This window comes from Mastacembelus armatus, chromosome 22 (assembly GCF_900324485.2).
Source record: "Mastacembelus armatus chromosome 22, fMasArm1.2, whole genome shotgun sequence".
NCBI lineage: Eukaryota > Metazoa > Chordata > Actinopteri > Synbranchiformes > Mastacembelidae > Mastacembelus > Mastacembelus armatus.
The window spans coordinates 19,752,312-19,779,405 of record NC_046654.1 but is presented as its reverse complement, the minus strand read 5'-3'; the positions used below and the strand labels follow the sequence as shown (position 1 = coordinate 19,779,405).

General features: G+C 40.4%; 1 protein-coding gene across 1 annotated transcript in view; it reads left to right on the top strand.

The window, feature by feature from the left end:
* Nucleotides 1-27,094, top strand: part of atp10d (ATPase phospholipid transporting 10D) — an 81,420-nt gene that overhangs the window by 15,968 nt on the left and 38,358 nt on the right. The window contains exons 3-8 of the mRNA XM_026308073.1: nt 259-453; nt 7,303-7,507; nt 7,885-7,970; nt 14,888-14,994; nt 17,310-17,441; nt 24,473-24,585. Coding sequence (XP_026163858.1) covers nt 259-453; nt 7,303-7,507; nt 7,885-7,970; nt 14,888-14,994; nt 17,310-17,441; nt 24,473-24,585 — 838 coding nt within the window. The remainder of the gene's footprint in view (nt 1-258; nt 454-7,302; nt 7,508-7,884; nt 7,971-14,887; nt 14,995-17,309; nt 17,442-24,472; nt 24,586-27,094) is intronic.

Below are 27,094 nucleotides of genomic sequence, written 5' to 3'. Positions count from 1 at the left end.
GGGCTGGAAGTGGTAATAATGTCATAGACCACTGTGTGTTATTTAGATACAAAATGCTAGGTTATTAGTTTTCAATTTTCAGAAAACCACACAATTCATGACAATCAATTTAGCAGCTGTGGAGATTTTTCAGTCGGTATCAAACTGCTTAACCAAGCAACTGACTGTGACATTTAGTCTGGTAAAACCTGACTACACTTCAGTAGCTGCTGTCATATGTTTGTGTACTTATTTGCTGCTCTGATCTTTCTTTTTTAGGGCTGCCAACCTTTACTTTCTGTTCTTGGCATTACTAAACTGGGTGCCAGTGGTTGAGGCCTTTCAGAAGGAAATTACTATGCTTCCCCTGCTTGTGGTTCTGACTGTTACTGCCATCAAAGATGCCCTGGAAGACTACAGGCGGTACTTGTTTGACAAGAAGGTCAACAACAATGAAGTACGAGTGTTTTGTGGGTGAGGAACATCCATAATCTTAAACTTTCTAAAATATTTTATAAATTTCTGCTTGGCTATCTAGTTTTTCTAATTGAAAGTGCCTAGGTATATGGAAACCTATCTTGTAAGTCATTGGAGCCTTAAACTGGTATGATAAACTTTCCAAATCATGCTCAATAATAATTCAGTCAACCAACTCATATGGAATAGATTTTATGTACAGTGGTGTGATTCCTGATTTCTTATATTTTTTGCATGTTTGTCACACTTCGTTTCAGATGATCAAACAAATTTAAATATTAGTCAAAGATAACACAAGTAAACACTTTATGCAGTTTTTAAATGAAGGTTTTTATTATTAAGGGAAAACAACATCCAAAACTACATGGCCCTGTGTGAAAAAGTGTTTGCCCCCCCTGTTAAAACATAACTTAACTGTGGTTTATCACACCTGAGTTCAATTCCTCTAGCCACACCCAGGCCTGATTACTGCCACACCTGTTCACATACTACTTTACAAAATGAAGTAGACCAAAAGATCCTCAAAAACTAGACATCATGCCAAGATCCAAAGAAATTCAAAAACAAATGAGAAAGAAAGTAATTGTGATGTATCAGTCTGGAAAAGGTTATAAAGTCATTTCTGAAGCTTTGGGAATGCATCAAACCACAGTGAGAGCCATTATCTACAAATGGCAAAAACATGGAACAGTGGAGAACCTTCCCAGGAGTGGCCGGCCGACCAAAATTACCCCAAGAGTGCAGCGACGACTCATCCAAGAGGTCACAAAAGGCCCCACAACAACATCCAAAGAACTGCAGGCCTCACTTGCCTCAGTTAAGGTCACTATTCTAAGGCGAAGGTAGACTCAGAGCTTATAATTGGATTCACTAGTGGAGGTACAGTGGGTACGGAAAGTATTCAGACCCCTTTAATTTTTTCACTCTTTGTGTCATTGCAGCCATTTGCCAAAATCAAAAAAGTTCATTTTATTTCTCATTGATGTACACTCAGCACCCCATCTTGACAGAAAAAAAACAGAAATGTAGAAATTTTTGCAAATTTATTAAAAAAGAAATTACACTGGATTACACTGACATGGACACATGTTGCATGCTAAGATATCATATGTAAGTTTTAGTTGAAAACTAACTAAACTAAACTAAACTTTAAAATGAAAAACCGTTAAACCAAAGATGCTTTGAGAGAAGTTTTTGTTAGTGTTTATGTACTGTGTAGCAGACAGGTGATTGCACTTTTTTTTCCCCCTTTGGCTGCTCTCATTATGGGTCACTACAGTGGATTGATTGATCCACATGATTGATTTGGCACAAGTTTTATGCCAGATGCCCTTCCTAGCGTAACCCTCTCATTTACTTGGTCTTGGGACCAACCCTAAGACTGCACTGGCTTGTGCAAACTTAGTTCAGTGGCCCCTGGTCTTCTAAGGTGGTCTCCCATGCAAGTACTACCCAGGCCTGGCTCTGGCTAGCTTCCATGATTGGACGGGATCAGGCACTTGCAGGATGGTATGGCCGCTGGACAGGCGATTGCACATGCTGCCAAAAAAAATAATTTGTTCTGAATTAGATAATGTATTGGTTTCTTGAATAGAGGTGCGTGTCTTCTCTTGCAGAAATGAGTGGCATTATCATTAGATCATTGAGATTTTGGTGTAGTTGAATCTAAACTGAGCCTATATACATTTTACCAATGTTTAGGGTGATTGGATTTCTACCCAAACTACATTTCATTGGCAAAAATTAAAACAATGTTACAAGCATAGTAAAATGTACCGCAAGTTAGGTGATCATTCCAGTAATTCCAGAATTTATGTTAAATGTTGACCTTTCAATAGGATCTGTGGTGGGTGTCAGGCTGTGCCATCATTAACCTGCTGGGTGTCATGACAGATACAGAGCACACACTTACTTTTACCTGAAGTATCTTTAACTTGACCTCTGCTAGTCAGAAAATGTCACCACTCTGACCTTGGCACAAGGCATCTCTAAAACTTATCCTCACCCAGGCACAGATCAGGTATTTGGTGACTTCACTTTGCTGAGGTTAAACAATGGCTGGCCCAACTAGCAAGGCAATTTCATCTGAGAGCCAGGCCCACTGTCCACCCACTGTTGCTTGGTTCCAGTTGTGTCACCAATAATCACAGAAAATTAACTGTCAGCAAAAGAAACTTTTTTATGTTTGAATTATGTACATTTTGTATAGTCTGCTAACGAGACTATACAAAATGTCTGGTTAGCCGACCATTTGGAAAGGAGATCACGTCATGTCATCATAAACACCACTATTTAGATAATGTCACTGCAACAGTACCATTGACCTGTTTCAGGATCATCTCCATCATAAAGTGAAATATCTGGCTATCATTATTCTCTGTTATGTCCAATACTGAAGTCCTGTGCCAAACTGCTATCATCCTCTGCTTTGCAAGCATGCAGTTTTCCTACAAACTGTTTTGGTATTATGAAATGAATCTCTATCTGTTCCTGTTGTTTTTTTTTTTCCGACAAATGCAAAAATCTTTTCCTTAACTGTAGTATGTCTGTGAAGATTCTCAGTTGTCCAGGGGACGTTATCTAGAGGTTGAGTCATGGCAACTGGACGTTCAATTTTTAGGTCGAAACGTTTCACCACTCATCCAAGTGGCTTCATCAGTCTGAGAAAAACTGGTATGGAACCTCCAAGGGTCAGTCGTGTCTCTTGTTTTTCTGCCTGATGTGGATTTTGCCTGCTGAGTTTCCTGGTTATGGTGTGTGTAATGGAAGGGGGACAGAGCTGGAAGGCTACAGTGTACCTGTATTAGCATTAGAAAAGAAAGAATCAGTCATACAAAACACATCATTTTATGACATACAGTATATAACTTAGTAGCGCTATGACGTTACAGTAAATAGAATGACGGTACAGTTAAAATAACATCATGGGTCTGCTTTGTTTTTGGCCATTGGATCAGAGAAACTCAAGACCTATGTTAGCTGAAAGCTGGACAGTACTGACATAATCATAGTACTTCCTCAGCTGAGGTTCCAAGCGAGCTAACCCAATACTAAAATGTGATGTCAACAGACTGCGGGCCACCTATTAGACAGGGAGTGACGTCGCTGGAAAAGTCATGAGCACTACATCCGACCCCAATCAAAAACATTTTTAAAAAACCGGCAACAGCAACCACTTGTTTTTCCATTTTTAGTGTCTTAAGCGAATGGTATGTTCCAGCTTGTGATTGGCTGAATACACCTGATCCAGGTAATCAGCAGTAGGTAGTGCAGGGATAGTTGGAAAACAAGCAGGGCAGTGGCCCTCGAGGAACATGGATTGCTCACCCCTGTCCTAGCCTTTAGTTTATCACCAGCTTGGCATCCATGGACAGACCTCTTCAGCTCAGCTGGAACAGGGTGATATACTCCAGATTTGCTCCATTGTAGTAAAAGAAGGTCATCGCTGGTGTAGATTCTTCTCCGACAGTAATATCCATAAGCAATTAAGTGAAATCAACAGAAGTTGTCAAAAATATAGACTTTGCTGCCATCTGATCAGGCACAAATTCTAGAATATTTTAATATTTAACATATTTATTAAAAATGTTGTAGAAGCTCTTTGGGAGCAATTACAGCTTTGAATACAGAAGCTTTGCACACCTCTAGAGAGGACCCTTGTGGTGGCTGGGAAATCAAGCAAGTCCAAACTACAAATCAAAATGCACAGCCACAACACCACCAGTGCCAGTCTGGCTAATCAACTTTACAGTTTCTACACCCAACTTGGCCAGCATAACATCAAATTATCAGAACTATGCTCTCTCCAGATGAACAGCCCTTACATCTGTTGAACACTAATGCACTCACCAGAGTCCTTCAATGCCAAACAAATCGGTTAAGAATTCTCTCTCCATCGTACTGCACTGTGCTTTGATTCACCTGGACACTTGCAACACCTACATCAGGATGTTGCTTATTGATTTCACCTCTGCTTTTAACAGTGTGCATTCTTCCAAGCTATTATATCATCAAACTTTGCAGTTTTGTTTTTAGCCCCATATGTTACTAGTTGGGGCAGCACGGTGGCTTCACAGCAATAAGGTCCTAAGTTCATAACCTGGCAGGGGCCTTTCTGTGTGGAGTTTGTATGTTCTCCCTGTGCTTGTGTGGGTTTTCTCCTTGTAGTCCAGTTTACTCCCACAGTCCAAAAACATGTATGTCAGGTTGATTGGTGACTCTAAATTGTAAGAATGTGTGTGAGTCTGTGTGGTTGTTTGTGGTTGTTTGTCTCTATTTGGCCCTGTGATGGACTGGTGACCTGTCCAGGGTGGACCCCTGCCTTTCACCCAAAGAGAGCTGGGATAGGCTCCAGCAGATCCCTGTGACACTAATTAAGAATAAACGGATGGATGGATGTTACTAGTTGGTGGATCATTTGACCGACAGGCCCCCCAGTCCATGAAGTTGGGCAACACCACAGTGAATTCCTAAATACGGAGTAAAATCACAATAAAATTATTAACCTTGCATGAATTTGCATTCTTTATATTTTGCATTCTGAATCCATCCATCCATCTTCTGTACCCACTTTTTCCTGAAAGCCAGGGTCATGGGGATCTGCTGGAGCCTATCCCAGCTCTCTTTGGGTGAAAGGCAGGGGTACACCCTGGACAGGTCACCAGTCCATCACAGGGCCACATAGAGACACACAAAGACAGACAACCTCACACACTCACATTCACTCCTATGGGCAATTTAGATTCACCAATCAACCTGACATGCATGTTTTTGGACTGTGGGAGGAAACCAGAGTACCTGGAGAAAACCCACGCAAGCACAGGGAGAACATGCAAACTCCACACAGAAAGGCCAGGTTGCGAATCCACCACCTTCTTGCTGTGAGGCAACAGTGCTAACCACTCAGCCACCATGCTTCTGAATCAGGTAAACTAATTTAGTGCAAAAGTTAGCCTTACTTTGACTGTGCTTCAAATGGTTTGATGTGTACCTTTGTCCTTTTCTCAGAAAAGTTATATTGCACACGCTTGAAAATGTGATGCCAGGTGTCTTCTGGTTTTGTGGTATGCAGTGAGTTTACATCCTTTACTGTTTTTCCTGTATTCTAATTGGAGACTTCAACATGGGTCTGGGTGGAAAATGTACGCACAGTTTAAGGTTTCAATCACCTCTCTTTCTATAGCTCTATAATTTTTTTATAATTCACAGGATGCCCTGTTTTTACCCTGTCTGGTGTGAGTTAAATATAGCTTGATGTGTGATTTGCATTTACAGTCAATCATGAAAATCGCTGTTCTCTTACCCTCTTCAGTTTCAACATTCATTCATTTTCATCTCATTATATTGTATAACATTTAGTTATAATGTTTCAGGTTGCTTTTACACACGTGGATAAAATTGTTGGTACATTAGTTACACTTTACTTTAACATGTCCCTATGGTCAAATTAGCTTGGTCTCAATCTAATGACATATTGATCCACACTTTACTTGAGCATTTTCTATTTTCTGCTACTCTGAAATGCAGCTTCACTAATTTTCTTGATTAACAAAATTGAATAAATGAAACAAAATACAGGATAATCACAAACCTGTCCTGATCCCAAGTGGGAAATTCACGCAGGCTCCTGTAAGCAGTTAACATTAGCTCCTCCTTTTCCAGCTGCAACATTGAAGTGGTGAACACACTAATGCACCAATAATTATAAACCCATAAAATATACAGTACTGCACAAAGTTTTTAGGCACAGTTTTTTAGAGCACATAACACCCTCAGGTGATAGATCCCAGGTTCACTGTGCAGACATTGTTCAGGACAACAAGCAAGAACTATTTTCAGAGGCAAGAAGAACCAGGAGTCCTGAAGCCGATGGTCTGACCCCTACAGAGCCCTGATCTGGGCAGTGTGGAGTCAGTCTGAGATCACGTGCAGAGACACAGTATGATGGAACAGCCTGAATTTACAGAAGAACTGCAAATTCACCAAGGTGTTGCAAAGCAGCACGGGAAACTGTGTTCAGATCAAACCAAAGAGAACTGCTGCTGGTTTAAAGGACAAGGGGGAGGGCTGCAAATACTGATTAGATTTAGGCTTTGTTCTCTTAACTGCACTTTGTATGAGGTCAACTGATGAATCAAAAACTATGTAATTTATATCAGAAGCATCCTTTGGGTATTGTTAGTTCATAAGACTTTGTCCATTCTGCATAATCCCCTTACTAGTCCCACAATGGGGAAATTCTATTTCCACCCAAAGTACAAACACAGAACAGTGGGCAGCAATACAGTTGGGGGTCCAGTGCCTTGCTCAAGGGTCTCACCTCAATCTCACCTCATGAGTATTTTCTATTTTCTGCTACTCTGAAGTGCAGCTTCACTCTGCCTACTAATTTGCAACTAAAAACATGTTTTGAAAGAAATTTGGTATTTTCTGTAACATTTCCTTACATTTCCAGTAATCCAGCCAGCAATTTTTTTTTTTTCACCGAAACACATTCCAAAGACATTTATTAGTGGATAGTGACTGGCACACAGTTACAGCCCTTCAAATGGAATACAGTAAAAAAACGAATGTAAAATTGTACTTTTGTAAGGAAGAGGAAAAGATGGGAAAGATGTTTCTGGCAGCCTTTTAAAACAAAATTCATGTTAATGTGGACAACACAAAACAGAGCTGGTAGTTTTAAAAATTATGTAAAGATATCACCTTAATATTTGATCATTTTAACATGTTATTCAGTCGTTCCCTCAACATAATTCCTCAGGTCCTGATTGCTTTTACAACATAATTACGTAACATATTTTTAATCGATTGTCTTTTCATTTGTCTATTCATTTTGTTCCATAGCAAGCAGAAAGCTTACACTGTCCAATGCTGGAAAGATGTGCGAGTTGGAGATTTCATCCATTTGTCCTGTAATGAAATCATCCCTGCTGACATGCTGTTGCTGTATTCCTCTGACCCCCGTGGGATTTGCTACATTGAGACTGCCAACCTGGATGGGGAGACCAACCTAAAACAGAGACAAGTGGTTTCAGACTTTTCACTGCAGGTAATACATGAAGTGGATTAATATGAGGCAAATCTGGCCTGACCTGTCACGAGGCTCTCTAGTCTGGATATGAAGCCTTCAAAGGAATCTCTGTGGAGATTCTCAGTCATCCAGGTGAAGTTATCTAGAGGTTGACTTCTGGAAAAAAAAGTAGATGTCCAGCTGCCATGACTCAACGTCTAGATAACTCCAAAGGATTGCTTACTTATTCTTTGGCACATTACATTGTGTATCGTGTAAATGCAGGGTAAGTGTTTGCCAGGTAGTGGCAGGATTGTTCCCGCTCCCCAAGTGGTGGATATGTCTGGAGGCAAGTAATGTAGTAAGTCAATGTAAAATCTACATGAGTAATAAAAATGTGTGTTTGTGTTTTCAAGGGATTAGAAATCCACCCTGACAGCTTTAACAGCCGTATTGAATGTGAGAACCCCAACAATGACCTCAGCAACTTCAAAGGATACATGTGAGTTTTTTTCATCTGACAATGATTGAACACATTTGTCTATATATGTACTTATTGTTTGGAGGGCCATACTGTACAATTTTGGATATTTTAATATCCCTTGGGCAACGAATATTGCATTAAAGTGCCATATCTGACCTTCCTGCACTGAGGACAGCTCTGTTTGATGAAGTTTAACTTGTTTGTTGTCTGTCTTACAACAGGTATTCCACCTGTAGTAAGAATATTTCTTTCTTTCTGAATATTTCTTTACTGTAGTACTACACACAGTTATTGAGAATCACTGAAAGTTCAGGGGTGTGTGATATTGTAGCTGTTTGATGGGCAGGCAATAAACTGAAAATGTCTTTTAATTTATGAATGAAGTTACAAAATGTTTCTTTTTAAAGTACAGACAGATTGTGAAACCCAACATAAGATTAAACGCAGACTGAAACGCTAAAAGTATCAAATGGATGACCAGACAATCTAATCTAATATCTCACACCCTCAGAATGGATCATATTCTCTCTACTCCCTAACATGAGCCCTGCACAGCTTGGTCTGAGTAACTGTTGTCAGTAGTGACTGACACATCATGGGGACATGTGCAGGCTATTTGCTCATGAGCTGTATTCATGTGTTACTTTGTGGGCTAATTATTGAGCTTGGATTTAAGTGTCGGATCAGTGATTTTTCAAGGCTGAATGGAACACGCTGCCTAAACATAACCTTAGTCATTATGTGTAAAGATAGTATAGGAGGTTTTGGGGCAGAGGCTGCTGAACTTAGTAACTTTGTGACAGTGTCAAATTAACATTCTCAGAGTTTATTTATCACTGGCGATTTTGCTGTAAAGAAATGTAACTTTTAGAGACTGTCAGTAGTATAGTGTAGTCCCCAAAGGGCTGGAGGTTTTCATTTAAATCTAAATGCAGTTGTCAAAAGGTATTCACACCTTTTACATGGGAAACCATCAACATGTTAGGGCACCCTCCCCCTTGTTGAACATCTGTTGAATTGTTTGTTTTTTGGAATTCACTACAATAAGAGAGGACATAAACATACAGAACAGCATAGACTGACAGTGGCTGTGGCTCAGGAGGTAGAGCAGGTTGACCATGAACCAGATGGTTGGTGGTTTAGTCCTTGGCTTCCCTGTTGTCTTTGGACCACTTCCACTGGTGTCCTTGGGTAAGACACTGAACTCCAAGTTGCCCCTGGTGGCATACACATTCATACACCGGTGAATATGTATGAATGTGTGAGCGAGTGGGTGAATGGACAAATAGTGCGAGAGGCATTTTCAGTATACTTGAGTGTCGAAAAGTGCTATATAAGTATTATATAGCACTGCTGCTTCAGTATCTTGATTAATTATTAGTGTTATTAAATATAGTAGCATTACTTTTAAACTACACAGGCAAAGGACATCCTCAGAAAGGGTGGAATGTAAGACAGAAAATAAACACAATGCACAGAAACAATGCAATACTGTCACTTATCACTTTATATGCTCTGCTGTCTTACAGGGTTTGTAGGCCATTTTCTGTACGGCGTAAGGATGTCAGTAAACCCCTGAACTTAGAGAAAATGTAGATGATTTTTTTTTTGTATTAATCATATTTTAATTCCTTTTTCAAGAATGAAGAACACAAAACATGTAGCAGTCTGAATTGAGATAAATAAATACAAAAACATAATGAAAATAATAATACACATATACATACATACTGTATATGTACATGGCCATATGCATACAAACACCTACATACACACACCCTAATGCTGTCAAACCAGGGTTCTGCCACTCCAGTGCACCTTTACCTTTCTGGATAATATAACTTAGATCTCTGGGCAAGTGTTCCATCAAAGGCAGCCATAAATCCGTAAAGTTATCATCATTGCCCCATAACTTTGCACTGAGCCTCTCCATTAGTAAGATTCTGAAAATTTGAGCTACAGTTAGAGGCTGCTCACTGAACCATTTGAACAGTACAATTTAAGGGCAAGATGTAGAAGCTTATTTAATATCATAGATCTCTTCTTGTTCAGCATTTTGCCTAAAGGTGGCAGCCCTAATACAAACTGGCCTGGATCTTTACAGATTGTGCACGTCAGTATTGTTCTAAATTCTTTGGTTATGCATTAACAAAATTTTGCACAGCTCCATAAGCTTTCTAGTAGCATATCTAACCATATCTCAACAAATTTTAAAAGGATTGCCAATGAGGATTTCTGAAGATTTGAAATGTTTCTTCCTGCTCGCACGTTCACTTACTAATGTGAAGGGAGCACATGCCCATTATTCAATCGGGTCCTCTCTTCCTTTCAGATAACAATGAATCTATTCATGAATGACTCTGCTGTGGCAGGACTAGTTGTAATGCACAATATTAGGGAGTGCAAGCCCTCTTTTATCTTTAGGCAACTGTAAGGTTTTCAGACATCCTTTGTAGATGAATTTTGAAAGGTCCTGTTCAATTTCTCTTGCCATATGGTGATGTATAATGATGTATAATGGTAGCAACTGTATAGGATAGAGGAGTCGTGGCAACACATTAATTTTAATAAAGTTTACTCTACCAATGCATGAGACAGGTAGGTCCTTCCATCTAGTGAGATCCTTCTTGATTTTTTTATGAACTACATCAATATTTATCTTGAAAACGTTGTTTACCAACAACTTGCTATCTTTCTTTTTCAGTCAGATTTTAGGCCCCATCACAGCACTGAGACTGCACTCATCAAGGTGACAAATGACATTCGTCTGAACACTGACGCTGGCAGAATCTCTGTCTTAGTACTGTTGGATCTGAGTGCTGTGATCCTGTTAGAAAGGTTAGAGGACTGGAAAGGCATCTCTGATACTGCCCTTAAGTCCTATCTTGAAAACAGGAAGTACTTTGTTGAAATTGGTAGCTGCGTCTCAGACCAAATGGCCTTGACCTGTGGGGCCCCCAAGGATCCATCTTGGGACTCTTTTTGTTCAATCTTTATGTTTCCTCTAGGCCAATTAATATGCAGCAATAATGTGTCCTGCTATAACTATGCAGGTGACACTCAGATTTACATCACTTACAGCAGGTAAATATGGACCAGTCGATTCAATGAAGTGAAAGTGACTTAACTGGCCAAGTATGGTGACCCATACTCAGAATTTGTGCTCTGCTTTTTAACCCAATCCCAAGTGCACATACACAGCAAGTGAACACACACACACCATGCGCACACACCCGGGGCAATGCTGCGGCACCCGGGGAGCAGTTGGGGGTCTGGTTCCTTGCTCAAGGGTCTTGTGGTATTCAAGGTGGACGGGGTGCTGACGGGGCCACCGACAAAACTGAATCATCTTTGCACCACAGAAACAAAGAGAAAGTGTCAGCAGTCACCTCGAGTCCCTTTCTCTAAAATCTAAAAAACAGGTTAGAAATCTAGAAGCAATCATGGATTCAGACTTGAATTTTAACAGCCACATTAAATCAATTACATCATCAGCATTTTACCACCTCAAAAACATTGCCAGAATCAAAGGGATCATGTCTAAACCAGACTTGGAGAGACTCATCTATGCATTTATCTACAGCAGGTTAGGTTACTCTAACAGCCTGCTCACGGGGCTCTCAGTACATTCAGAACGCTGCTGCCCAGGTCCTGACTAGAACCAGGAATTACAACTACATTACTCCTGTCCTCAGATCTCTGCACTGGCTTCTTGTCCCTCAGAGAATAAACTTTAAAACAGCACTGCTTGTGTATAAATCTCTTCATGGCTCAGCACCACAGTACATCTCTGACATGTTGGTGCTATATGAAGCACCTCAGACTCTAAGAACATCAGGGACAGGCCTTCTGCTTGTGCCCAGAGGCAGGACTAAACATGTAGAAGCAATATTTCAGTTTTATGCAGCTAAAATCAGGAATAGACTCCCTAATGATGTTAGACAAGGCTCAACTCATACAATGTTTAAGTCCAAGCTAAAAACTTTTCTTTTTAGCTCTGTATATGACAACTGAAAGTGTTTTATCTGCACTTACTCTTCTCTTCTAATTTAATTCTAGGTAAATTTCTTATTTTATTTAAAATTTATCCATTTTTTAATTCTTGCATATGTACATTTAACTTGTCTTTTATTTTTGTAAAGCACTTTGAATTGAAATTGAAAAATGTGTATGAATTGTGCTATACATATAAACTTGCCCTGCCGTGCCTATTTTGCTTCAATATGCTTCTAATATTTAGGGTGAATTGAATCCCCAAGTTCTGCTGAATACTAGGAGCATGGGAGAGAGCCCTTGTCTGCTGAATGCCATTAAAAATTTAGAAGGGGACCTATTAAGTAATCCTAAAACACTTTATAGAATAACGGGAAATAGCCATCTGGCCTACAAGCCTTTCCATTTTGGAAACCTATGTCTGGCTTAAGAAACGCTAGCCTTTGCTTTTTGAGTCAAAAGTTGGTTAACTTTTCTGCCTTCTTAAGCAGTAAATTAAAGTGAGTTTTCAGATGCTTGTCAAGGTCAACTTATTCTCTCTTGAGGTCAAGTTGTTGTCTTAACACTCAGTGGCTCATCTGATATAGATTTGACTTTAACCCTCAGGGGTCGACGAATGCGCCAACACGTTTTGTGGCATCTTCTCCTGATAACACCGAAACAAACTTAAATTACTCCATTAGTTTTGATCATACAGATAAGAGCAATATATAATTCAAATCTGTAAAGGATTTAGTTTTATTTGTATACAGTCATAATAAGAAAACACTGTGATTTTGTAATATAAAGAAAGCGTACACTCTCTGTCTTTGTCATCTCTCATCACAGACACGTAAATAAAACAACCTGAAACTCAGCAAATACTTGTCTCAAAGACATGAGATATAAATGTCTAGAAAGCTTTAAATGTCTACTTCTAAATGAAAGTTGAAAACAAATAATCTCTTTTTACGTAATCTGTATGAAAGTAAGGAGCGGCACTGTTTCTCCTGTCTCACCTCATTGATGGGTGGAGAAGCACCTCTTGTGGTTCTGGACAGGAAAGAAGAGTTTACTTTGTCCTCAGAGGAAAAATGCGACTCAGATGACAAATGTTTGCATCTGCATTGCATTGCAGTAATTCCCTGTCAGGTAAATCACATGATTATTCATGATCAGGCACACCTTCTTGCATATGTCTTTTCAACTCAAAAAAGTGTCTTAGAAAATTTAAATCAGTGTATTGTTTTCTGCGAATGAGTGAACAAGATGCCTTTCACATCATTGTTAAGCAAACACCAGTTCTCAAAAGTCTTGTGAACCAATGTTCTGTATGTGTTTTATGGCCTTATTTCAGTGACTAAAAAATTGTAGTTTTTCACTAACCATGCATAAACACTATTTTCTCAAAAACACAATCATGTATAAACTTGCTGCTCACATATTATTGTAGCCCAGTTTATGCTGATTACAGTGTTATCAGACTTTAGCCATTAATATGTTTAAAAGCAACTGAAAAAAGCACAAATGTCAGGGCATGTCAAAACTTGTCCAGGGCTCCAAAACAGAGGGTCTGATACTGTGATCAGTAATGTGGGATTTCCACAGGGGACTGTCCTGTCTCCAAACCAGGAGTATGTATACAGGATTGAATGACATAGCTGCTCAAAGAGGACTTCATGTTCTTAATTGAATTGAATCTAGACTTTTGAAGTATCACGTCTGATCCAATGCCGGCAGTGCATTATGGTTAAATGAAATTCATCCACATGACACAGTTACACACCTGGGTAATAGGATACTGCTGTTACCTTAGATTGAATTTTGTAAATGCATTTTCTGTGGTTCTTGGAAATCCTAACCTGTTCACCATAATCAGGTTCCCACATTTTAGCACTCAACATGCAATTCGCCCTTCTTCCCTTCAGTGTCAGTAACCACCGAACAATAAGCGCCACAGCATTAAGTTATACTGTACAAATTTGGAAAGTACAAAATTGAAAACAATTGTCAAATTTTGCTTGATCTAAGTCTAGCAGAAATTTAAAGTGGCATAGTAGTTGGAAGCAGTGCAAAAATAGGTTTTAAAAGTGGCTACAGTTTGAGCAAGTTTAAGTTCCGGTGTGATCTGGTTCTAGCAGTGAGGTGCATAATGGCTAAAAGTCATTTCACCCTGTTGAGTTTGTACTCTGGGCATCACCACCACACTAGTCCCTGCATATCTGAGACACCTCCAAAACTTGTATTACTGAAGTATAACGACCCAGACAGATTTGTAGAAGGTAAGCCAAGCTTTAAATTCAATTCTGTATTGAACTGGAAGCCAATGTAGTAATCTGAGAACTGGAGAAATCTGTTCTTGGTGTTCGTTAGGATTCTAGCCAGAGCATTTTGAATGAGCTACAAATGCCTGGTAATGTTATTGGCCTAACTGCTGCACTTACATAGCCATCAGTTAACCTGGTATGAAGGGAACAGCCGAAAAGAAAAGAAGAAGAAGGAGGTGTTTTAGTTTTGTAGTTTCACTTTGTACTTTGCTGTATTTGTGACATTATGATATGTGATGTGTGTTTCTGTTAGTTGTATGTTAGGACACATTCTTGTAAAATGGCACTTTAAATAAAAGCTTGATTGATTGATTACCTTTACTAACTGAAAAGGGATATCTATATTAGGTCTGCAAAATTGAAATACAATCTAATGTACATGCTGTTTTGGCTTCTGCCTTTGTCTGGTAGACAGCTTCAGGTGATTACATCAGGCAAATGTGTGTCTGAAGGATAGAGTGTAAATTTTTGACACAGCTGGGACTGTGATGCTGGGAAAAATTATATTTCTGTCTACAAGTGCAGTAGGACCTGCTTCAAGCCAGAACACTACAACAACAACAATTTTGATTGTCTTTCAGTGGCATATGTTGTGAAACTGAGCCTTTGTGTGTGTGTGTGTGTACTGGTCCACAGAGAGCACTCCAGTGGGGTTCGTGTTGGCCTCCATAACAGCAACCTACTGCTTAGGAGCTGCACCATCCGCAACACTGAGACTGTGGTGGGCATTGTTGTCTATGCTGGTAAGAGCACAACTTATTAACACCATTTGGTTTAACTGCTTAATGCAGTCTGAGTTTTCAATTTAGGGAATACAGTCACATATTTGAAATCCTGCAGGTGTCCTCTAAAGGGGTTTTAAACTTGAACACAGTATGAATGTGTCTCATTTTATTCATGTATGTCCATGCCTCCTCCTTTTGTGTTTCTCCACTGTTTCTCATTTTCTTTATCTTTGTTCCTTAATGAATAAAAATGTGGATGTACATAAATATCTCTGCCTTATTTTCACCTCCACTTGCATTTTTGCATTGACTTCATGTGTAGCTGAAAATCTTATTAATGAGGAAGTGAATATGGACCAGTATAGATAATGGATATCACTAAAGAGGCTTCAACATAAGTTCATGTTTGAAAGAAATTACACCTGTATCAAAACACTGAAAACAATAGCAAATGTGTCAATGGCCACCTGATTCAGTTTAGCTTGCCAAAATCAACATAAACATAGTGTGTACAGATAGATAAATAAAAAGATAAAAATAATTAATTGATTGTTGGGATTCATATAGAGAACTGAGAATCTGCTATATATGCAATATATCTGCTATATATGCAATATATATAGAAATATATCTGCTATATATGCAATATATATTGGTCTCTCCTGCCACGTAAGGAGGTAAGGAAGCAAGAAGGAAATTAATTCCTTTTTTCGAAGTCTAAAAGGTTCCATAGCATGCCTCATCAGTCATTTGTAATGTCTTTATAGTCCAATTGATGATCTTCTTGGTGGTGAAGCTCTCTCAAATCTTCCATCCATCCACCTTCTTCCGCTTATCTGGGGCCAGGTCGTGGCAGGGATGCCCAGACTTCCTTTTCCCTGGACACTTACCCGGGGCCTCCTCCCAGTTGGACATGCACAGAACACCTGCATATGGAGGCGCCCAGGAGGCATCCGGAACAGAAGCAATGGCTCTACTCCGAGCTCCTCCCGGGTGACTGAGCTCCTCACCCTATCTCTAAGGGAACGCCTGGCCACCCTGCAAAGGAAGCTCATTTCAGCCATTTGTATCTGAGATCTTGTCCTTTCGGTCATGACCCAGAGCTCAATGTAGATTGACCAGTAAATCGAGAGCTTCGCCTTTCGCTCTGCTCCTTACCACACTGGACCGATACATCGACCGCATTGCTGCTGCCAATGCAACGATCTATCTGTCTATCTCATGTTCCGTCCTCACTCGTGAACATGATCCCATGATACTCTCCAGCACCCTGGCATAGACCTTCCCAGGGAGGCTGAGGAGCGTGACCCTATATAGTTGGAACACACCCTTTGGTCCCCTTTCTTAAAAAGAGACCTTAGACTGGTCTCAAATCTTCTATAGATAAAATATTCAACACAAGGCTCTTTAACTCTTTCTACATTAAGTACAAAGCTATTCCAAGTCTATCAATCAATCAATCAATACTTTATTAGCTCCCCAAGGGGAAATTTTTGTGCAGCCAGTAGTAACATCCATTTGCAACAAACGAGTACAATACTACCAATGGACAGAAGACATACAAAACAATACAAGGTTGTGAGCTGCAACTTAAAGGGCAAAACAACTGTTATAGCTAACTCATGTTCAGTGAAGTTTACTTCTCGACTACTACACATAAAAAAAGATTTAAACAATAATAATGCTACTAATAATAATGATAATCACTGACAATGGAAAATATTTATCTTTAAAAAAAAAGCCATTAAAAATAACCCCAGATTCTAAGATCTCTTGGTAATGAAATCAGTTTAGATTTTTTAAATTGATTTAATTTTTTTGAGTTATTTTGAATTTAACCCTTTCAGAAATGATACCCTAATTATGCACATCAACAAGAACTATATGTATTAATTATTAATAGCATGGTTTTGTACTTTCATCTCATTGTAAAAGGACATTTCTTGTTCAGTTTACTCTTATTCCTGTGTCAAAAATCCTGATGCATGAAACATTTGGTCTGATTGTCTGGGCAAATGCACAAAAGTTGCTGCTCACCCTGAGCCTCATTCTGTTAAAGGCTGTTTTTCCTTCTCCATGTCTCTAAGTGCTTGGGATTTGTTGGGTTTTCTCTATAATTGTGTGTGGTCTTGACCTTAATGTGTAAAATACCTTGTGACAATTCTGTATTGTGATTTGGTACAGTATAAATAAAACTGAATTAAATTGAGTGAAATTTTATGATCCCCAAGTATGAAAACTGGCTAAATCTTCAGTTTTACTGATGTATTTCCTGCAGTCTAATTGTCTATTTTTGTGACTAAGGTCTGTTGTTCTTTTGCTGTGTAACTTAGGTCATGAGAGTAAAGCCATGATGAACAACAGTGGGCCAAGGTATAAACGCAGCAAGTTGGAGAAGCGTCTGAATACAGACATTCTGTGGTGTGTGGTCCTGCTCATCGTCATGTGTCTGACAGCGGCTATAGGTGTGTAGCAACACTGACTGACACCATGATCTCGCTCATGTGTTAGTAAGTGGTTTGGTAAGTGATCACTGACCTACTGAAAACTGGGTGCAGCAGGAAGAATATGTCCCCCCCAACCCCCAACCCATATTAGTAGTGATGTTCCTCAAAAGTAGCCCCCCGGTGGAGAATTAGCAGCATTAGCAATTCTCCATTCAAGCTTGATTGTATCAACAAGTTGATTATCTTGTTGATACAGTACTAGCAGTTCAAAGTGTCACTCTCAGCTTACACGTAACACCCACAGCACCCTGCACACGCACAAACCTAACTTTAGCCCATACTATAATGAATGCATACTTAGAAACTGAAGTAAAGAAAAAGCCTTGTGGTCAGCGTTTGCTGTAAACTGTGATTATTGTGTGTAGATCTTGTGTTACTTTACTACTGAACTGCAAATGTAGATATGTTTTGTAAGGAACATATCTGATTGTTTATTTCATTGATTATATTATATATATTGATTATTTGTCAATATAACATACTTTTTCAATGAAAGCCGTTTGACCATTTCATATAGTAAAGCCCCTGTAACATAGAGAATGTTTGGCAGAGGTAAATAACACTACACTTCCGTGCAGGACCTGAGTTTAATCCTGAGGGGTCGACGAAGGCACCAACGCGTTTTGTGGCATCTTCTCCTGATAACACTGAAACAAACTTAAATTACGCTGTCAGCTTTGATTGTACAGATAAGAGCAATATATCATTCGAACCTGTAAAGGATCTAGTTTTATTTGTATACATTCATAATAAGAAAACACTGTGCTTTTGTAATATAAAGAAAGCGTGCGCTCTCTGTCTTTTCTCTGTCTTTGTCATCTCTCATCACAGACACGTAAATAAAACAACCTGAATCTCAGCAAATACTTGTCAGGATCCTGCCGTGGACTTCCTCTGTTGGACTTTTATTTTGAAAGACTCTGCAGGATCCTCCTTGTCTGTTTGTTTTACCTTGTTTTGATTTTGATTATTTTCACCTGTGTCTTGTTTTCCCCTTAGTTAAATACCCCTCTGTTTCCCCCAGTCGTGCCAGGTTGTTTGTCCTAGTTGTTGTCCGTGTTGTTTCCAGTCAGAGTAGTTATCCAGCCTTTGTTCCAACCCTGCCAGAGTTTTCTCCTTTGTTTGGATTTTTTCTTTGGAGCTTCGTTTGTTAAGTAGCCCTTTTATGTGTCTCTTTGAGTTTCCCTCTCTGTGTCTTGTGTATGTCTAATTATTCCCAGTCTGTCTGTATGTCGGTGTTGTATGTCCGGTCGGCCTGTGTTGTCTCCAGTGTGTGCGTGACCCAGGTTGTTCTGAGTTTCATGTTCAGTTAGCGTCCCCTGCTGAGTTCCCCCAGTGTGTGCGTGAACCAGGTTGGATGCCCTGTGTTTCTGTCCTTGTCTTTCTCCCGAGTTTCCTGTGTGAGTCTGTGTCCCCGTGAGTGTGTGACCAGACCGTCTCCTGAGTTTCACGTGTGAGTCTGTGTCCCCGTGAGTGTGTGACCAGACCATCTCCTGAGTTTCCCGTGTGACTCTGTGTCCCCGAGAGAGTGAGTGACCAGATTGTATTCCGAGTTCCCTGTGTTCTGTGTTCCTGAGTCTCTGTCCCCGCGTAAGTGTGCGGCCAGATGTATGTTTAGTTTCCCAGAGTTCCGTGTTCCAGGTTCTGTGTTTTGTCTTGTCTGGCGTCTACCCTTTTGTTCTTCTCTGACCCGAGCTTTTGTTCTGTATTTTGATTTCTTTAATAAACCCTGTCTGCACTGAGTACTGGTCCTGTGAGCGTTTTTGGTCCTTTCAAAATAAAACCTCAGGGTTTTGACAATACTTGTCTCAAAGACATGAGAAATATCTGGTCTAGAAAGCTTGAAATGTTTTCTGTTAAATGAAACAATTCAAGTCGAAAACAAATCATCACTTTTTATTTAATCCGGATGAGCACCGAGTGCTCTGTTCATATGGACATAATCTGAGGTGAGCCAGGTAATTATGTATCCGCCCCCGAGAATTGGCATAAAACGTCAAACTTCATGATATATACATATATTTCTCATGTCTTTGAGGCAAGTATTCGCTGAGATTCAGGTTGTTTTATTTATTTGTCTGTGAAGATAGGTGACAGAGAGCGCACCCTATCTGCTTTCTTTATTTTACAAAAGCACAGGGTTTTGTTGTTATTATGAGTGTATACGAAGAAAACTAGGCTCTTTACATATTCGAATGATATATTGCTTTTTTCTCTATGATCAAAACTGAGGGATAAGGAAGGTAGGGCCATTCTTCCAATGACAAGTGTCAGATAATTCCAGGAAGGTCTTTCCTTTCGTGATCATTGTCCCAGTGGTCCCAGCGGTCATCTGCGGGATTACTGGAGGTCCACGTAGCGCCATGAGTGGCAGTCAGTGAGCTTCTGGATCTCGGCCACCCGGACACCTACATATACCTTGTAGCGACAGGATTCTGACTTAAGCCATTCCAGGCCTGAGGTGGAATCAGTCCATAAGGTGGTGTTTTGAAGTGGGATAGTAAGCGCCTTCTGAAGGAGATGAGCTAGCTGAGCTCTGGCAAGCACACCGAAGAGTTTGAGATGTGGCATAGAAAGTTGTTTCTTGGGGGCAAAAAACATGCAAATGATGACTTATTGTGTCAGGTCTTTCACCTGGAGTATAACACCTGGGGATGGAGATGCATTGAAGATTGTGCAGCTCATTCTCCCAGGTCTTCCAAGCAGCACAGATGTCAGTCGGTAAACAGGGATGGTCCCAATCTCTTTGTTTAGACCACAGTTGCTGGACATGGATTTTTGCACGGGTAAGATAGAGTATGAGATACCCTAAAGGATCATACTGTTGATATATTCTGCTCAAAGTCAGGACTTTGGTGGAGCTTTGTACTGATAGCTCAAAACGTCAGTTCCATTTGGGTCCTAAGGCAAATTCGCTTGGATCGATTTGATTTTGGGAGAGCCATAACGCCACACTCTCTGGAGGTAAGCGAGCCCCAACAATCTGATGTTTACTTGCTCACTGATGCATTTGAAAGCCACGTGTTGCAAGATGTTCACAGATTTTATCAACCAGTGACTTAGATTCTGGGACACTGGAAAGGCTAGTCAGGCAGTTGTCAACATAGAAATTATTCTCAAGTCTGCTGAACACCATTGTACCCTGTACTGTTATCTCTGACATGTTTTTGCAAGGCAAAGGAAGCACAGAAAGGGCTACTAGTGGTTTCAAAAGTACCTGCCACTCATAAACATCTGGTACCACCTCTCTTTTCATGTGATGCCAAACTAAGAGCAACAAGGGTTTGTCCTCAGGTACCAGCTGTACTTGAGTGAAACATTGCCTTGATATCACCACTAATAGTCACTGAATGCTGATGGAAGCGAAGCAGGACTCCTATCAACGAGGGACTTAACATTGGACCCAGAAGAAGCTGTTCATTTAACCCTCTGGGGTCTGAGGGGGTTTTGGGGGCCTGGACAAATTTTGACATGTCCTGAAATTTGTGCTTTTTTCAGTGTCTTTTAAACATATTAATGTCTAAAGTCTGATAACACTGTAATCAGCACAAAATTGGCTACAATAATATGTGAGCAGCAAGTTTATACACGATTGTGTTTTTGAGAAAAAAGTGTTTATGCATGGTTAGTGCAAAACTACAATTTTTTACTCACTGAAATAAGACCATAAAACACAAACAGAGCATTGGTTCACAAGACCTTGGAGACCTGCATGTTGTAGGCTAAAGTGTTTACTTCGGAGTGCTGTGAATGTCATCTTGTTCACACATTCACAGTAAACAATACACTGATTTAAATTTTCTAAGACACTTTTTGTCCAGAAAGGCCATATACAAGAGGGTGTGTCTGAGGATGAATAGTCATGTGATTTACCTGAGAACACAAAAGACGCACTGAACGACCAGACAAAGACGCGCATAATGAGCCTTTCAGTCAATGTAGATGGGACGGATTAGTGCAGCACAATACAAAGCAATGAGGAGCCAAACGATCCTCATTTAGTTAAAATCAGTGTTTTTACTCTGGGGACAAGCTAAACTATTTGTCTCTGTGTGGAATACAAGAAGCGCTTCTTTACGTCCGTGACGCGCCATCATCCAAACGCGCAGAAAAAGTGAGTAAATTCTATGATGAAGTTTGACGTTTTATGCCATTTCTCGGGGGTGTGCACATATTTACCTGGTTCACCTGAGATTATTTACATGTGAACAGTGAACAGTGTACAAGGCGGGACCGCATTACCTGTAATGAGGTGAGACAGGAAAAAACGGACTTCTCCTTACGTTCATACGGATTAAATAAAAAGTGATGATTTGTTTTTGACTTGAATTGTTTCACTCAAAAGAAAACATTTCAAGCTTTCTAGCCATATAATTCTTATTTTTATGAGCCAAGTATTCGCTGAGATTCTGGTTGTTTTATTTACACGTGTGTGAAGAGAAATGGCAGAGACAGAAAAGTCCGAGAGCACACCCTGTCAGCTTTCTTTATTTAAAAAAAGCACAACGTTTTGTTGTTATTATGATGGTATACCACTAAAACGAGACTCTTTACAGATTTGAATGATATACTTCTTTTATCTGTACGATCAGAATTGACGGAGTAATTTAAGTTTGTTTCGGCCTTATCAGGAAAAGATGCGTCAAAACGCGCCGGCGCGTGCGTCGACACCACAGGGTTAAAGATAGCTCATAAAAGCGAAAAGAGCAGTTAAAAACCAGTTTACGGGCTCCATTTATGCGCAGCAAGGGAGTTGCATAACATCCAGTGCCATCCACTATAGTCCAATCCGCCAGTGTTTACATTGCATAAGTGTCCTGCTTTGAACAAGTTACCTGTCTTTTGCTTTGGAAAGGTAAGACATGCAATTTCCATAGTCTCTCAACATGGCTGAGTAAAGAATCATATGGGTTCATAAAGCGTGAGAAAAGACACTATTGAGTCGGTGTATAGCCTTGTCCTGTAGGGCCTTGAAGGGTCCAACCAAGTGGGGTGCAAACTGCAATAGTCTTTAATCTTCTTTCCCACTTTGAATTAGCTCTATAGTGAGATCAAATAGGGATTGTAAGAGCCAATCAGGACAAGAGGTTGAACTTTTTTGAAAAGTCAAAGTGGAATATCATGAAGGTGAGGGTAATGTCGTTGAAGTGAGTGAACTGGATAAGTTTGATCAATCAAGTCGATTTCCTTTACAGTAAATGCATCATGGATGGGACTGTGGTGTCTGAAGTTGGAGGTATTTCAAAGTGAACCTTGTTTCCCTCAATATGAGCAAGCTCTGACCTGACGGTACAAAGTGCTAGTAGTTATTTTTCCCCTTCAAGTTGGAGATGGAAAAAAGGCTGCAGGTAGGATCATCAAACAGACTCAGCCATGATCTAATATGGCATATGTGTTCAGGGAGACATCCCAGTGCCAAAGGACCACTGGGACAACTTTAAGGAGTACACGGACTGAGGTCTGAGACAAATATACTTTGCTCTGAGGATATGAATGTTCTATGGCATTATTCTCCTTTGCAACAGAATGTAGTACATGTCGATGGAGGTCCCCGCATTCTGGACTGGACAGGCTTCCACAGTCAGTGGTTGAATGAGAAATACGCCCACATTTCCAGCATCTGTTGTCCTTTGTTAACCATTTCAGTAATTCCTGCTGAGATTTCATTTGGGAGCATTTAGTCAGGTAGTGATCATGGTGTCGGCAGAATAAGCGTTTGATTGTTTCTTTGTCAATGGAGAGGCTTTCTGACGCCGGTTCCAGGTCTGACCCCAAATTCTTGCCGTCATCACAGTGTGCATAGATATATATGATTGTGTGATAAGGGTAAGTTACAGTGAACGCTACGCTACTTAATATGATGACAGAAGACACAACACCTGGTTTGCTGAACAGCAAGTTTCATTTTAAAAAGCTTCCAGATGGAAGTTTGGATCTGTTTCTTTAAACTAGTTTGTCATGCATTTCTTTATTTCATCATATTGCCAGGTAAATCCTCATATTTTAAAATTGCGTTTAATCACAGTCCATAACTGTGATTAATGCAGTTACATTTTTTAATCCATTGACAGCACTATTTTATATATATTCTTATCTAGCATGTTTATTCTGTAGTCTGTTTATTCAGCCATTCAGTAGGACCTCTGCCTGCAGACTTTAAAAAAAACATGGAAATGGTTAAGTTAAGAGCGAATAAAACTTAAAAATCCACCACCAGGGCACTGCAAACATATCGCAGTAAAACAGTGTGACACTTTGAATCACTATAGCTGTCGTATTGCAGCCTCTCTGCATAAAGCAGTTCACACTTAAAAACTCCTCTGAAAAACAGAGTAGTGAATCAGAGGATATGAGCTTCATTGTACAATTCAATCTGCGCTGCAAAACCTGGGAAGGAAGTGACATTCTACAAACTTTACCTAGCCTGGAAAAACTGTTCAATAGCATATATTATTATTAAAGGAAAACAAGAACAACTTTGGGTTTCTTTTCAGCACTGTAGCTGGGCTGAGAAAAAGTCAAGCTCTCAGTAGTAATGACTTCATGAGTTTATCTACAAAAAAATATTAAATATAATATTCATCAGACCCTTCCTGTAATTGCCACAGCTCCTCAATTTCAATCTCTTTAAGACTACTATATACTATATTTATTTGCATTATACGATGCATGATGAGTCTGGGTGCAATATAGTGACTGTTCTTTTCCTCTCCACTGTCACCAAGTGCTTCCTGATTAGGGATTTGTTGAGTTTATACTGTAAATAATGCGCCCTAAGATCATTTTTATTTTTATCTGGCCCTATACAAATAAAAAAGAATTGAATTGAACAACAGAAGTATAGTTGCAGTGACATTGTATAATTACATGTAAACCACTGGTGAGTCAGTACTTGTTTCGATGGAAATACAGAGTAATTGCTCCGGGGGCTAAAGGTGGTCACATTTTAATTTACAGTTCCTTGTGATAAATTTGTTGGTTTGTTTCAGGTCACAGCCTCTGGCTGAAGAACCTCAAAGACCCAATTTTTCAGGTTGACGTGGAGACCTCTCCTGCCCTTGCTGGATTCTATGTCTTCTGGACTATGATAATTGTGCTTCAGGTAAATTGCCAGTCATTTCAATCCCAGGACAAAAAATGGATTTTTGCACTCTTATTAAAAAGTCTCTTATTATATACAGTTCTAGATGTATTATATCTTTTTCAGGATAACTGAAAGTATTTGAAAATGAAAAACATTTCATGTGAATACTATTTTTCAGTCTTATTAGCTATGTTTGCATGTTGCTGTTACAGTGTCACCATGTTACCATGTCACTAACCACTTTAAAGATACAGTAAAAAGGGTCTGTAAGTTACTATCAGGCACTAATCATGTTATGGTCGATCAGTTATTATGACAAAAGATTTTTAACGTGAAATGTTTAAAATTTTATTTGGTCTGACATTTGTGTTTTGATGTCTAGGTTATGTAAAACGAGAGTTACGCATGTAACTGCGGTTCTATGAATCCTGAATGACCGCCAGAGGGCGGTGCTGCAAGCACTGCATGTTCCCTTCGCGCATGTGCAGTTTGAGTAATTATACCAAAAAAGTCACGGGTCACAGGACAAGAGAGCTCTGGCAGTCAGTCAGGATTCATAGAACCGCAGTTACATGCGTAACTCTCATTCTATTTCATCCTTCCTGACCGCCAGAGGGCGGTGCTGCAAGCACTGAATGACTCATACCAGCGAAGTCACGAGGAATCCTGAGTGTATACCTCATGGAGTAGACCCCCAGGTCTCTGGCCGGAGGACCACATCCAGTGGCTGAGAGGTTACAACATTCACCCTGTAGAACCTGGAAAAAGTGCCAGGTGATGCCCATGAAGTAGCAGCACATATAGCAACCAAGGTACACCTCTCAAGGCTGCCCATGATGTGGCGACGCCTCTGGTGGAGTGACCCGTCACACTCTGTGGCGGGGAGTGGTTGCCTGCCTTGTAGGCGTGAAAGATGACATCGACAATCCAATGGGAGAGGTGCTGCTTGGAAAGAGCGCGACCGATCACAGCATAAGAACAACTGGTCAGACGCTCTCACAGCAGCGGTAGCAGCAGTGTACGCCCTTACTGCCCGTACTGGGCACAACAATTTCAGCCTGTCCCCCGCCGCTTCTGGTGGGGGATCAAACCGTGCAAGTCTTATGGGTTGGTTGCAATGCCAACGCGACAGCACCTTCGGGAGGAAGGCTGTGTTTGTAAGCGTAATACCCGAGTCATCTGGGCTCCCTCTCAGGCACATATCACTGACTGAAAGGGCATGCAGCTCGCTGACGCGTTTTGCTGAAGTAATGGCCAGCAAGAACACAGTTTTACGTGACACCAACTTCAGCCCTGCCTGTAACAAAGGCTCGAAAGTGGGCCCACATAGAGCCTCCAGCACCAGAGGCAGGTCCCAAGCCGGGGCTTGCGGGACCGTCGGTGGGTGCAACCGTCGGGCAACCTTCATAAAAAGAGACACCAGACCATGACGTCCCAATGTAATGTTGTTCAATAGCACCAATAGCAATCTGTGACTGTACAAAAGACTGTATCATTGTATTCGTCTCTATCCTATTTGGTTAGTTTACGTTAGTATTACTACATGTAGTTCTCATTTTCAGCCACTAGGTGGAGTTTTGAACCCACTAACGCATGGTTTGCAGTAAAGTAGTTCAGAGAGATGCCAGCGTGACATGGAGATCGTGTGGTTGATTGTTGTGTGCGTCCTTCGAAAGTGAGTAATCTTATTTGTATTCGATTCTTAGAGGTTCATGCTGTAATTCACTGAGTTTGTGAATTATTGTGGTTGCTCTATGACCGTTTTATAGTGTTTGGGAAGCTAGCCGTTAGCCACTTAGCACTTGTATTATTAAGGCCTGTTGGCCTGCAAGTGACTCCTAATATGTGCGTGAGTTGTAGTTTTATTAGGATTACCTGAATACGTTATGTTAGGTTATGTATCTGTCATGTTGATTATGCACTAACAATTAGTGCATTGACGACGTACGTTTGTAACATTGCAACTAAGTAATACTTTGGACAAAGATTAATGTAGGCCTTTAACCTCATGTTTACTACTTTGTTGCACTTTGAATTGTTTCTATTGATACTTGTAGAACAATATTATGATTGTGTTTGTTTGTTCTCTATTGCAGAAAACCACACACACACACACACACACACACACACCTTCAAAGGCTGTTCATGCAAAGGCAATTAAAGTCAAGATAAAACACAGACCTGGGCATTATCATTTCATCTCCATCTCTACTCACCTGAACTTATAATTGTTGTCCTGACCCGACACCCTGAAGTGATTGCTCATCCATACAAACATACGAATCAGTGACAGTCTTCATTACAGTGACCCTTGTGAAGAACCCTCTGGAGTGTTGGACCGACCATAGTGGTGGGAAGGCATACAAGAGACCCCGCGGCCAGGGATGGGCTAGAGCATCCTGGCCCAGGGGGCCTGTCATCCCTGCCAGGGAAAAACAGAGTGGACAGTGTGTTGTCTCCTGCGAGGCAAACAGATCTACCCCCCGCCCTGCCATAGAGGCTCCAGATCTTGTGTACCACCTCTGGG